The sequence below is a fragment of the Phocoena sinus genome, chromosome 14 (assembly GCF_008692025.1).
Source record: "Phocoena sinus isolate mPhoSin1 chromosome 14, mPhoSin1.pri, whole genome shotgun sequence".
NCBI classification, from domain to species: Eukaryota; Metazoa; Chordata; class Mammalia; order Artiodactyla; family Phocoenidae; genus Phocoena; species Phocoena sinus.
The window spans coordinates 23,025,367-23,039,715 of record NC_045776.1 but is presented as its reverse complement, the minus strand read 5'-3'; the positions used below and the strand labels follow the sequence as shown (position 1 = coordinate 23,039,715).

The window sequence follows — 14,349 nt, the reverse complement described above, 5'->3', positions numbered from 1 at the left end:
TCTAGTGGCTTTCAAACTTTAATATGCGTATGAAACATCTGTGGGGCTTACTTAAAATGTTCATCCTTGCCAACTTTCCTCTCCTTCCTATTCCCAAGATTCTGATGAAAAAGAGAAAGGTCTGGAGGTCCGGATTGTAATGAACACCGTCGGTGATGGTGTTGCAGGTATTCCCCGGAAGACACTTTGAGAACACTGTCTGTTCTGTCCTATGTGCTGCCATCAATTAATATGTCTAAGCATTTCTGTGGTATAACCCAGCTGTTCAGCTCTTTTATAGTTTCATTTTCACTTATAATAGTACTTCCCAATCCAGATTAAAGGACAAAGGAAAACAAAAAGATACTGATGCCTGGGCCCCAACCACAGAGATTCTGATTCAGTTTGTCTAGAGTTGGGCCCAGGTGTTGCTGTTTCATAAAATCTCCTGGTGTGATTTTGATGTGCACCCAGAGTTGAGAACTCACATGAAACATAAAGAGCTTTTGGGTGAGGGCAGATACCGTGTATCATTTGTGCAGTGGCAGTGGTTTTTTGTTTGTTTTGCTTTTTACATAGAAGATGGTCAGTAGGTCTTGGTTGTTTAAGTCCAAGCTAGTTAAATCAGAATCTCTGGGGGTAGAACCCTGGCATTTTAAAAAGCTCATCAGATGGGCTTCCCTGGTGGCGCAGTGGTTGAGAGTCCGCCTGCCGATGCAGGGGACATGGGTTCGTGCCCCGGTCCGGGAAGATCCCACATGCCGCGGAGCGGCTGGGCCCTTGAGCCATGGCCACTGAGCCTGCGCGTCTGGAGCCTGTGCTCTGCAACGGGAGAGGCCACAACAGTGAGAGGCCCGCGTACCGCAAAATAATTAAATAAATAAATAAAATAAAAAGCTCATCAGATGATTCTACTATGAAGCTCTGGTTGAGAAACCGTTTAAACTGATTTAAGCTGGGATAGTAATGCCAAAGTTAAGATGTCGATAAGAAGAATGGATAAGCATCAAGTTCCTACTGTATAGCACAGGGCACTGTATTCAATAGCCTTTGATAAACCATAATGGAAAAGAATATGATAAAGAATGTATATATGTATGTATAACTGTGTCACTGTGCTGTACAGTAGAAATTAACACAACATTGTAAATCAACTATACTTCAATAAAATAAATTTTTTAAAAAGGATATCAGTGAGAAAGTTAAGAATCAGTTTGAAGGCACTGGGAGCCCATTGGCCCTCGTCTTTACTTGGCCTGTTTTCTAGAACCTATGTTTCTTTTTTTTTTTTTTTGCAGTATGCGGGCCTCTCACTGTTGTGGCCTCTCCCGTTGCGGAGCACAGGCTCCCGACGCGCAGGCCCAGTGGCCATGGCTCATGGGCCCAGCCGCTCCGCGGCATGTGGGATCTTCCCAGACCGGGGCACGAACCCGTGTCCCCTGCATCGGCAGGCGGACTCTCAACCACTGCACCACCAGGGAAGCCCACCTATGTTTCTTTTTTCTGTCTCTCTTCCTGCCTTCCTCTCTTCCTTTATTGAAATCTGGATTATCTCAATTGGATAACAATATACAGTGTTTAAAATAACTTTTTACTTTTTCCTAATGCTTCAAGGATGGATTTTTTATGTGAAATTACTATAGTTTTCTTCTCTCCCTTCCTGCTCCTTCAGATTTCAAATTTTGTTTCAGTGACTTTTGACAGTAGTTTACTTAGCTTTATCGTGCTTTCCTGCATTGGTGGGTTGTCTTTATATTGCTTTTTACTGGAGGTATATTGAGTTTATTTGAATAGGAGATGTGGATACATTTCTTCTTGGGTAAAAATGATCACATCATTTAATAATAACCTTTGTTGCAGCTACTATGTGAACAATGCAATTACAGTTTGAAGTGGTTGAAAATAAACCTGTGTGACTTAGGTAAATCTGCTTGGAAATGACAGTGTCTTGATGTTTTACTAAAATATCTAAATATTCCAATTATGAACAAAAACTTAGAAAAAACTAAAAACTGTTGTGAAATGCAAAAGTGTTTTTGTTCTGTTGCAGGGGATTATTTATTTCAATCTCAGACAGAGGTCATGTTAGATCAATTGTGGATAACTGGCCAGAAAATCATGTTAAGGTACTAATAGCACAACCTTCCTTTCACAATGTTTTTCTTTCTATGTAAGTTACCTCTTATAAGGCAAAATTTTCAAGAACAGTTTTTTTTCATTGTTGCTCTGATTTATTTTGTACTTGCATACATGTAGATTTAGTGCTCTGAGGAAATCATGATAGTAATTATAAAATGGGTTACTGGTATAGAGTTTGCCCTGGGAAAGCAACTGGGCCTAGTAAGGTGAGCCTGTTCACTACAGTACCACTGGTATCTCTTGCTTTCTCTATATTCCTTTACTTTTTCAGTTAATATTATTCTAGGTAAAGAAAATACATTAAAATGCCATAAAAACTTTTATTCTGGTAGGCAATGGGGAGGATTCATTATGTCTTTTTTCTTCTAATTCTAAGATAGATTTAGATCCTTAAGCAAATATAACACTCTTAGCATTTCAAATTTAGCAAATATAAACAGCTGTCAATCTGGCTGTCTTTCATAAAACAAAAACTAATGACTTATTTAAGATCTTTTGGTAGGCTTTAGTGTTTATTACAGGCAGTAATCTTAGTTGCCTTTATTGCAGGTTTTCCTCACCAAAATAATCTTTGATGAATTATCATTTGTTCTAATAACCTAAAAAAAATTTGGTCAGATAATTAAATTCATAGTATCCTCTTAAAACCTTGTAGGTGTATTTTTTATTCTAGATTTTTTTTCTCCATTGCTAAGGTTTTTCTTGTTTGGCTTCAGTTATTATTTGGAGTAACATGTTATTTCTAAACTCTTTGTTTCTCTTAGGGTTAATCTTTATCAGAAGTTCCCCTCTCCCCTTTTTAGTCCTTGTGAACATATTCAAGTTGATCCTCTAGTCAGAAGCATTCTACTCCTAAACCAAAGACACAGGGAAATCAAATCTAGTTAATTCTCCTCTTTACATCTATATTCTAGAAACCCTAGAATTTTAAGCATTCTTGGTTGGTGAACTTTGAAAGTTAGTTAAGAAACAATTTTCTTTTTAAAAGTGAGAGTGAAACTATGTGAAGAGAATCTTTTTTTGAGGTTTTCTGTTTTGTTTTGAACAGTAGCTTTTCTGAGATAAAATTCACATACAATGCAATTCACTGGCTTAAAATGTAAATTCAGTAATTTGTAGTATATTCACAGAGTTGTGCAGCCATCGTCATTGAGAACATTTTCATCACAGCTCCCTCATCCCCACCCTGCCAGAAAAGCCCTGTACCCATTAGTGTCACTCCCCACTCAGCCCTAGACAACCACTAATGCACTTCTCTCTCTGTAGCTTTACATGTTCATGTGAATGGAATAATCTAATACGTGCTATTTTGTGACGAAGAGAATCTTTTTGTGAATGTGTTTCTTAAGTGCTCCATTTTGGACAACTTATAATTTATTTTACTTTATCTTATTTGTAATTAAGGCTGTTGTGGTGACTGATGGAGAGAGAATTCTGGGTCTTGGAGATCTGGGTGTCTATGGAATGGGAATCCCAGTAGGAAAACTTTGTTTGTATACAGCTTGTGCTGGAATACGGCCTGATAGATGCCTGCCTGTGTGTATTGATGTAGGAACTGATAATCCAGTGAGTAAAATCATTTTCCCCCTTTGACCCTTCTCCCATATTAAAAAAAAAAAAAACTGCTTTATTACATTCCTCTTTTGAAGAAATATAAGAAGAGAAAATTCTGTGATTAGATATTAGCCTTTGTCTTAAACGCCTTTTAATATTTATGCAAATAATAGTGAATTAATACTATTAAGTTTTTTGAAGAAGGGCAATAAAGTTTTAAAAATTATTAACTTCTCTATTTTACAATTTTCGTTTTATAGAATGTGTTTTAAATGGTTACATAACAGAATGCTTTTATTTTTACGTTTGTTCTCTTTTATAGGCACTCTTAAAAGACCCATTTTACATGGGTTTATATCAGAAAAGAGATCGATCACAACGTTACGATGATCTGATTGATGAGTTTATGAAGGCCGTTACTGACAGGTATTTTTTAAAAGTTTGAGTATATGAAAGCATCTCTTAAAAAAAAAAAAGGAACCACAGTTTTGTTTTCCTTTATCTTTTGTGAAGATAGGTAGAAGGAGATTAAATTTTGGAGAAATTAGGTTCTTTCCTGCCTGATTCGATGTGCTGATGTGTGGTGATACCCTCTGCCTTGCCTTCCTGAGTTATCTGACATCTTGAGCACACTGAAATCTTGAAGTCTGCATTCACTGCTCCTAAAATCCCCTCACTGTGCGGTTCTTTCAGCCCTTGGCATCCAGGCTGACTCCACCATTCCAGTGAAACCCTTGTGCAGCTTTCGTGTTTTAAATTCTGACCGTTTGGTCTTCTTCTCTCTCCTCCTCTTTGCAGCATCTGACCAGGTTTTCCACTCCTACATCCTTGAAATTGTTTTCTCTTGACCACTAAAAGACTTTCCTAACTTGGTCTTTCTCCCACCCTTTTTCTTTCCTTTGTCATCTCCACTGGTTTTTCTTCCTCTCTTATTAAATGCGGGTGAATACGTAGTTCTCTTCTCTTGTCGTAGTCTTGTAAGCTATGACCTTTATGCACGTGACTCCTAAGTCCATGAATACCCATCTCTGTACTCCCACATCCCTCTGAGGCTTGCGTTCCCAACAGTTGGAATCCTCCATCCAGACATTTTGTTGCTCCTTCATATTCATGTCCAGAACAACTCCTTCCCTTTCTAAATTGCCTGTCTTCTGTAAATCCAGCCTCTAATAATGGCATTAACATGGTTGACAGGGTTGTCGCCAGACCTTTGATCTTGGTCTAATCTTTGACTTTTTCTCCTCCTCCATCAACCACGTATAGTGTCACTCAATCCTCACATCCAGTTGGTACTATCCCTTAAATGCCTCAGAAATATATCTCCTCTTTTCCATTGCCACAGCCTTTCTGCAGATCTTCATCTCTCTTTTGGATTCTTTAAAACCTTCCTCCAACTTCTCTCCATTTCCTCTCCACCTTACCACCAGATTAGTCTTTTAAAAACATGCACTTTGTTATATCACTCTTTTGTTTGAAATCTATCAGTGGTTTCATGTTGCCATAGGGTAAAGTCCAAACTCTTTATGATCTAGCCCTGCCCTACCTTGTAGATTATTGGTACATGGAAGATAGTAAAAAATTAACTCCTGGGCTTCCCTGGTGGCGCAGTGGTTGAGAGTCCGCCTGCCGATGCAGGGGACACGGGTTCGTGCCCCGGTCTGGGAAGATCCCACATGCCACCAAGCGGCTGGGCCCGTGAGCCATGGCCGCTGAGCCTGCGCGTCCGGAGCCTGTACTCCGCAATGGGAGAGGCCACAACAGTGAGAGGCCCGTGTACCGCAAAAATTAACTCCTTTTCAGAATCAAAGTTGACATATCTAAAACTAAACTTTTTATCTTCCCCAAAATTGCCATCTCCTCCCCTTCCCCTCATTTCCTTACCTTGGACAATCAGATAGTATCTCTTAGTCATCCAGCATCTCTCTCACTTCCCAGGTGGTCCTCATTGTCAACTTCTTTTTGTTCATTCTGATGTCTGCTGATTGTCCCTTTCACTTCCTGTGGCTTCTGCTTCAGATATTCTTGTCGTCCTCTAGCTGTCTAGCTATTTTTCCTTCTTTCTCATCTCTCCCCAGGTTGATATATGCTGTGTATCACTGGCAGGTTTATCCTTCCTAAAGGGAGTCTCAGATGAATTCTTCCCTTCTCTAGCCTTCAGTGATTCTAGATCAGATACGGAATAAAGTCCCCATTCCCTAATTTTGCATTCAATGTTCTCCGTTATCTGGCTCCAACCTACCTTAACCAACTTCTCCCTTATACTTTCATATAGACCCTGAAATATATAGCCAGACTGTTGAAAATTCAGGGTCAGCAAAATACACCTTGTTTTTCTTTCTACCGCTTTACTTTTTGTTGTTCTTTCAGGACCCAAATAAAGTCCCACCTCCTTTTCAAGCCTTCCCTTACTCCACCCCACCAAGATGATTGATATCTTTTTCTGCATGCCAGTCAACTCATACAGCAATTATTCTTTAACCTCTTATTTAATATATACTTGCCTGTGTTGCTGTTTAACTGTGAGCGTAATGAAAATTCACATATCAAATATATACTTTTTGAGACTCAGAGACAAAATCTCTTGCTTTTTAGGAAGTTACTTGTGCTTACGTGTGCTGGACACCCTCCTAGGCACTTGGTAATAGTTTATGCAGATTAATATCCCATAGGTCCATCATACTGCTACCTTCATTTTAAGAACCCCATACATTTTTCTGAATGAGTAATAGATTTTTCTACATTTTGCGTTCTAGTCTTTCACAGACTCTGAAAATTGCCAGATGGCCTTAAACGAACTAACTTTGTACATTATTTTAAAATGTGATCATAAGGACAATTAGACAGGAAAGCTGTTTAAAAGTGGTATTTTCAACACAACTATTATGGGCTTTGCTGTTTTTAGATATGGACAGAACACACTTATTCAGTTTGAAGACTTTGGAAATCATAATGCATTCAGGTTCTTGAGAAAATATCGAGAAAAATACTGTACCTTCAATGATGATATTCAAGGTAAAGCAAAAGAAAACCTTAGGTTTTTGATTCCTACTTAAAATTTTTTTTAATGTGCCTACTTTTTACATCACAATGTTTTACTTGTCTTACAGGGACGGCTGCAGTTGCTCTAGCTGGTCTGCTTGCAGCCCAAAAAGTCATTGGTAAATCGATCTCAGAACACAGAATCTTATTTCTTGGAGCAGGAGAGGTAAAGTTCCTATAAGCTTTTAGGATTGAAAACCAACACTCTCCTTTAGAATTGGAAAATGGGGTATAATGAACTTATAATTTTGTTGAGATAGAGGGTGTGAATTCAAGATCAGTGTTGTGAATAGGTAATTTTAAATGTTTGGAAAGAATATCGCAAAGAATCAAGCTTTGTGTGCTTTGTAAGGGAAGAATAGACCCAATATTTCTCATAACATATAATTCTCATAAATAAAGTAATTTAATATGGCGTCATACTCTAGTCCTTGTTTTTTAAAATTTATGTTTTGTTGCACAGGCTGCTCTTGGAATTGCAAATCTTATAGTTATGGCTATGGTGGAAAATGGCCTCTCAGAAGAAGAGGCGCAAAAGAAAATTTGGATGGTTGACAAATTCGGTTTGTTATTTAAGGTAAGGTATTTAAAATTTGGAGAAGCAAAAGAATGTTGTTATAGTGATATGTTTAGTTTTTTTTCATATTCAAATCATAATCTCTGTGTTGGCACCAGACTTATTCTTTCTTGCTTTATTCTCTGACTCTTGACCCGTCTAAAACCTAGTGGTTTTTCATAGGAATTCAGAAGTTTCTAATTAAATCATTAGCAGGACATCTGATATTTGAGCAGAAATTCTTTAACCCTTTGGAGATCATAATCTCTTGTAGCAATCTCATGGAAATCTAAGGACCTTTTCCCCAGAAAAAGGCACATATTCCTAAGGTCAAATGATGGATAATAAAGAGTTTTATCCCAGATCAACTTGGTATCCTTTGGACCTACCTGCCTTCCTATCATTGATTGCCATTTTTAGTAGCTTAAGAAATGCCTTATATCTTATACTGTGTAACACATTGAAATGTAGGTAAAATGTCTCATAGTTGAACTTATCCAGTACACAATGCTGTTGTATTTTTGCCATATATATTGAGATAGAGGTTACTTGTCGTCTACATCTTTGGGCAAGCTTATGTTAGTGTACTTTGCTCCAGTTCTGAAATCTTTTCTTAATTAGTACCAGTATTCTATTAGTACAAAAAATGAAATGAAAAATTAAAGTATGTGAATGAAAAATCTTGAATGCTTAAATTATAACTAATTTTTTTAAGCGTTTAAAAATGTACCAGACATTGTGATAAGACTTTACAGGTATTATCTCATTTAAAGTTTTTTTAAAAGTCTCATTTGATCTTATCAAAAATTCAGTGAAATTTTACAAATGAGGGAAAGAGGTTTAAAAAGGCCAGCTCACTTTTCCAAGATCATCACCTTACAAGTGATGGAGGTAGGATTCACACCCAGGTAGCCTGACTGTGAATCCTATGCTCTTAATCATTCAACTGTGCCGCCTCCCAAAGCTGTAACTGCCATATTTGCTTGTATGTAAGATACAAGGATTACAAGACATTGTACTTGGAAGGCTATTGGGAGGTGTATCTGTTTTTACTAGTACGCAATTATGTTGGTGTTTCTTTTTGTGATGTTGGTTTTTATAAATGTTTTGTGATTCTTTATCATATTTGTAATGAGTCTAGTTTAGAATGAATACAAGTGAGAAGAAACCCTGTGCATCTGCAAGTTCAAGGTATATTTTTCTTTTAAGATGAGTTTTAGGCTTCATATCTCTCCTGAGGACCCAAAACACTGCCCTCCTTTCTGAGACTGAGAGTTTCCTGTTGAAGCCCTCATGGAAGAACTGTGGTCTTCCTGGGAGCAGGCATGTGAAACCACTGTTCTGAGAACTTGGATCTGTTGAGGCTGTATTTCACTCATTTAATTACTTCCCAACCAAGTGATGATGGTGTGCTACTTTTCCCAGCCCCTGCTGGTCCTTACCTGGGGTTATTCTGAAGTTCTGATGGAAAAAGTCACCGTTGCATGGGAGGTCTTCTCTTTTAACAAAATAAGGATTTCTCAGCCTGGTTGGTTTTTGCATTCCACATGTTTTTGTCTGCTTTACATTGTTGAGAAATTCTTCATTGTTCTAGTGTGGTATATCTCCTGCCCTTGTGACACTACTAAGGAGTTAATTTTTACAGTTTTTGACCTGGGATTTGGTGAGGAAAGTGTGTTCCTTCATTCAGCTATCTTGAACCAAAATTCCCCTTTCCTCTTGTTTCTGAACTTTTGGTAGTGTAAGTCCATGATGTCTATCTGAAATCCTAAGAACTCTGAAATCCCTGAGTTTTTCTTCAAATTCATTTGGTTATAAATCTGACAGACCTGAACTTACCTACTAACTTTGGTAGCAAGACCAAAGAGGGTATTTCTAATCTTCACCTTTTGTACTTGGTGTGACTATTCATAAGTTCTGTTCAGTTGTGGAGTGCCCGTTGCGAGGGTATTTGTGATATATTATCATAAGACAGTTCTAAAATATGAAATTCTGAATTTTAAAACACAGCTAGCCCAGATAAGGGATTGTGGGCCTTTGTGCCCTGTTGGATTTAGGAGGACTTCACAGAGTAAATGAGTTTCTGAGAGGGATTAGTAAGTTTCTGGTTATAATGGAATTTGATTTGTGTTTTATATTTGGGTTTATGAGCAATATGAAGATAGGATTGGAAGATACGGGTTAAAAAGAAAGGTACATTGGACTTCCCTGGTGGTGCAGTGGTTGAGAGTCCGCCTGCCGATGCAGGGGACACGGGTTTGTGTCCCACATGCCGCGGAGCGGCTGGGCCTGTGAGCCATGGCCGCTGAGCCTGTGCGTTCGGAGCTTGTGCTCCACAACGGGAGAGGCCACAGCAGTGAGAGGCCCGCAAAAAAAAAAAAAAAAAAAAGGTACATGAAAATGAAAAGATATTCTTATTGTAGAAACAATATGTGACTTATAATGATGTCTTTTCAATTAATCCTTAATAAGCAATTACTAAAAAACTGTATTTTATCTAAAAATTCAGGGGCGGAAAGCTACAATAGACAGTCATCAGGAACCATTTGCTCACTTAGCCCCAGAGAGCGTACCTGATACTTTTGAAGATGCAGTAAATATACTTAAGCCTTCAGCTATAATTGGTAAGTAAAGTTGTTGTCAAGTCATTCTGTTACTTACCTGTGTAATGCCAGTCATAACTTCCATGCAGGATTACTCAAAGTGAAATGACAGATTTTACCTAGCTTTCAGCATATATAATGTTTTCTATGATAGCTTTTCTTAAATTGAAGTATATCTGATGTGCAATATCATATAAGTGACAGGTGTAAATGTAGTGATTCACAATTTTTAAAGGTTATACTGTGTTTATGGTTATTATAAAATATTGGCTATGTTCCCTGTGTTGTAGGTGGTAGCTTTTAGATACAGTGTGTAAAGTTTTGTTAATGGATGTTGCTTGTACTTTTAACTTCTAGAAGCTGTGTGATTGATCATGCTTTGCTTTTAGAGTTGGTATGACTGGTGGGCTCAAAACCTGAAAAAGACCAAGGTTATTTGACAGACCAAGAAAATCCTATGCAGAGTTAAAGATTTTCACTGGCAACAAAGCTGTAAGCCTTTGGTATGTTTTAAGAGTCAGGCGTTGCCTAGCTGACATCAGACTATGCAACATGGCATTAAGTTCAGAGCAGAAAATGTAAAAGTCTTTAAAAGAGGGACTCTTTCATTTCCTATATAGCTGTAAGATTTGAAGCTATCATTTTTCTTGTAATGTTGCCAATTTCTTGGAGGAGCTCTGTGAAATGTTAAATAGTAAACTTACTGTTTTAAGTCTCAAACAGTCTTTATGGTTAGGAAAAGGATGTCTGTATTAGCTTCTTCACTGATTAGAACTCATAATTTTTTAGAGTGAGAAGTAATCTTAAAGATTGCAAGTGTGTCTCTCTCAAAACTCAGTATGGAAACCTAAGAATCTGTCCATTGACTCAGTCCCTGGAGGGTCAAGGAAACAAAAAGAAAAAAATGTTTAATTCTTTTAGAACTCATGGATTCCTAAGACTATGTCCACATACCTCCACATGGGGAAACACTGAGTAGAAGTTCCTTTTTTACATGAGAAAAACAAGCACAGAGATGTTAAGCAAATTGCCCAACATTTGTGAATATTTCATATAGCCGGTAGTGACCGAGCAAGCACTAAAACTTTGGTCTCCAGATCAGTATTTTTCTCTATTACATATCAGTTTATAAAATGGAATTTAAAATTTCTTTGACTGTTGAATGTAAGTCTTATTGGATGAACTGTGTAAGCACTCAGCCGAGGCATTGCTTGGTCATCCCCGGATTCCCACCATGGGCTAAGTATTCTTCCTTCATGCTGTGCTTCTATGCACTGCATGCTTAGCACCTGTTACAGGTTTTCTGATTTTCTGTTTACTCTGTTGTTCTTTCTCTCAACTATAAGCTGCCTGCATTATGTTCATTTTTATATCCTAATGGCCTAATACAGTGTCTCAGACATTGTAGGGGCTTATTAAAAGGTCATTAAACTGAACTCTATCAAGAAAGTGGATTGTGGGGCTTCCCTGGTGGCGCAGTAGTTGAGAGTCCGCCTGCTGATGCAGGAGACACGGGTTCGTGCCCCGGTCCGGGAAGATCCCACAACACCGTGGAGCGGCTGGGCCCATGAGCCATGGCCACTGAGCCTGTGCGTCCGGAGCCTGTGCTCCGCAACGGGAGAGGCCACAACAGTGAGAGGCCTGCGTACCGCAAAAAAAAAAAAAAAAAGAAGAAAGTGGATTGCTTTAGTCAAGAAGATCTTTTATCACTTCTGAACTCCTGTTATTTTATAATGAATACCACAGAGTTTAACAAGTTAACATTTGAGGTGCAAGTTTTTAATTAAAACAATTTTTTTAATTGTGGTAAAATACACATAACATAAAATTTGCCATAACCATTTCTGAGTGTACAGGGAGGTAGTGTTAAGTGCATTCACATTGCTGTGCAACCAATCTCCAGAACTCTTTTTACCTTGTAAAACTGAAGCTCTCTGTGCACCTGAAACTATCGCAACATTGCTAATCAGCTATACTCCAATATAAAATAAAAAGTTAAAGGGAAAAAAAAAAGCTGAAGCTCTATGCCTGTTAGACCAGTGGTCCCCAACCTTTTTAGCACTAGGAACCGGTGTCATGGAAGATAATTTTTCCACAGACCAGGGAGGGGATGGTTTTGGGGTGATTCAAGCGTATCACATTTATCGTGCACTTTATTTCTATTATATTACATTGTAATATATAATGAAATAATTATACAGCTCACCGTAATGCTGACAGGAGGCAAAGCTCAGGTGGTAATGCGAGCAGTGGGGAACGGCTGTAAATGCAGAGGAAGCTTCGCTCCCTCACCCGCCGCTCACCTCCTGATGTGCGGCCCGGTTCCTAACAGGCCACAGACTGGTACCAGTCCGTGGCCCCGGGGTTGGGGACCCCTGTGTTAGACAACAACTACATGATGGAGGTAGTCTTATACTCTTTTTATTGTCCACAATTTACTATATCTGGGGTAGACAATAAATATTTAAGTGAAAAATTTTAACATTTTATTGTTTCTCTTTTCAGATTTAAGATTGGAATTATCTCAGCAATGCAAAATCTTATCTTTGTAATGGGATAAGCACAGGTCTTATCTTTACCTGTGCTTTTGTTGTGTTATTATAGAAATGATATTGATGAGAAGGCTATGCTTTACTTGTAATGAAGTTTGTTTTTTTCCCCCCCTTATTTTATTACAGGAGTTGCAGGAGCTGGCCGACTTTTCACTCCTGGTGTAATCAAAGCCATGGCTGATATCAATGAGAGGCCTATAATATTTGCATTAAGTAATCCTACAGCACAAGCTGAGTGCACAGCTGAAGAAGCATATACACTTACAGAGGTATTAATAATAGTATGAATTGGTTATGTCTGTTATTTTCTCTCTATTAGCCTATTAGTTATACATTCCTGAATAATTCTTTTTATGGTTGCTCTAGAGATTACAGCATGTATCCATGGATCATCAAATTCTGATGTAAATTATTGCTTGTATCAATTCTGGAAAGCAGTTACTTTATATATCCATTTTAACACCCTCAGGCCTTTTGTGCTATTGTTGTGCATTTTAATTCTCTCTGTATTTTAAATCCCCAAAGACATTCTTTTTGTTTTAAACAAAAATTATTCATTTAGATTTACCTACATTTTAATATTTTCTATTGCCATTGTGTCCTTCATGCATACCTGTGCTTCTATCTAGGATTATTTCTTCTACCAGAAGAACTTACTTTAAGTGTGGGTCTGATGAATTCTCTTGATAATTTCTTTATTTTGCCTTCATTTTGAAGGATATTGTTTCACTCTGCATGTAAGTCAGAGTTGGTAGATACTTTATTTCAGAACTTTGAATGTATCGTTCTTCTGTTTTCTGACTTCTGTTTTCTTTTTGATAGACCATTTTGTCTTCGGTTTTAAGCAGTTTTTCTACTATGGACTTAGGTGTGGTTTTCTTTGTATTTATTCCACCTGAGGACTGTAGAGCTCCTGAATCTGTGGCTTAATGTCTTTTTGGACACATTCTGTCTCTTCTCTTGTAGGACTTCAGTTATGTGAATGTCAAGACTTTTTCACCATATCTAATATGTCTCTTTCACTATTTTCTATGTATACCATCCTGTTTGTTCTCTGTGTTTCAATCCTGTGATTTTCTTTGGACTTATCTTCCAGTTTGCATATTCTCTTTTCAGCTGTGCTAAATCTGTTGTTAGGTTCTTAATTTTATTGTATTTTTCACTTGTGGAATTTTATTTCATTCTTTCCATAATTCATTAATTTAGCATCACAGACTTAAAATCACGTATTATAGAAATAATCAATTTATAAATACTACTTTCTTGCCCTCACATGTCATGAAATAATTGTTTTTACCCTCTTCACATGTATCTTCACCATCATAGGGCCATTCTTTTGAGTCATGTGACAGCTCTCTGGAACAAATTTTTACTTTCATCTAAATTGTTTAAAATTTAGCTCTTTTGAATTCTTTGACACTGCCACTGGGTTATATCCCAGGTAAAAGTATCTGCTTGTATACCGTTAAGACAGTTCTTTTTCCCTTACTGTTCTATAGAGATATATTTGTAATCTCCACAATGTAATCAATTCCTGTATTGTTCTTGCAAGTGATCTTTAAGTGACTCTAGGAAGTGATTTTTTTCTTTTAAGTTGGTTACAATGTTGTGTTAAGTTTCAGGTATATAGCAAAGTGATTCGGTTATATACTTTTTCATTTTTTGTATTTGTTTCCATTATAGGTTATTACAAGATGTAGAATATAGTTCCCTGTGCTATACAGTAAATCTTTGCTGTTTAGGAAGTGATTTTTAAAGCCTTGTTTACAGTGATATATAGGAGTAGTAATTGTTAGGTCATACCCTTGAGAAAAATTAATAAATTTTATAAATGTTTTTGTCTCTATTAAAAGTATTTTATTATGGAAAATTTCAAGATATACAAAAGTAGAAAGAACAGTATAATTAACTCCCATGTACCAATACC

The 14,349-nt window shown here is 37.4% G+C and overlaps 1 protein-coding gene across 1 annotated transcript in view; it reads left to right on the top strand.

The window, feature by feature from the left end:
* ME2 (malic enzyme 2) overlaps positions 1-14,349 on the top strand; it is a 58,598-nt gene that overhangs the window by 24,805 nt on the left and 19,444 nt on the right. The window contains exons 5-12 of the mRNA XM_032654383.1: positions 2,030-2,105; positions 3,523-3,684; positions 3,995-4,098; positions 6,575-6,684; positions 6,780-6,877; positions 7,175-7,288; positions 9,777-9,891; positions 12,549-12,691. Of these exons, the coding sequence (XP_032510274.1) occupies positions 2,030-2,105; positions 3,523-3,684; positions 3,995-4,098; positions 6,575-6,684; positions 6,780-6,877; positions 7,175-7,288; positions 9,777-9,891; positions 12,549-12,691 (922 nt within the window). The remainder of the gene's footprint in view (positions 1-2,029; positions 2,106-3,522; positions 3,685-3,994; positions 4,099-6,574; positions 6,685-6,779; positions 6,878-7,174; positions 7,289-9,776; positions 9,892-12,548; positions 12,692-14,349) is intronic.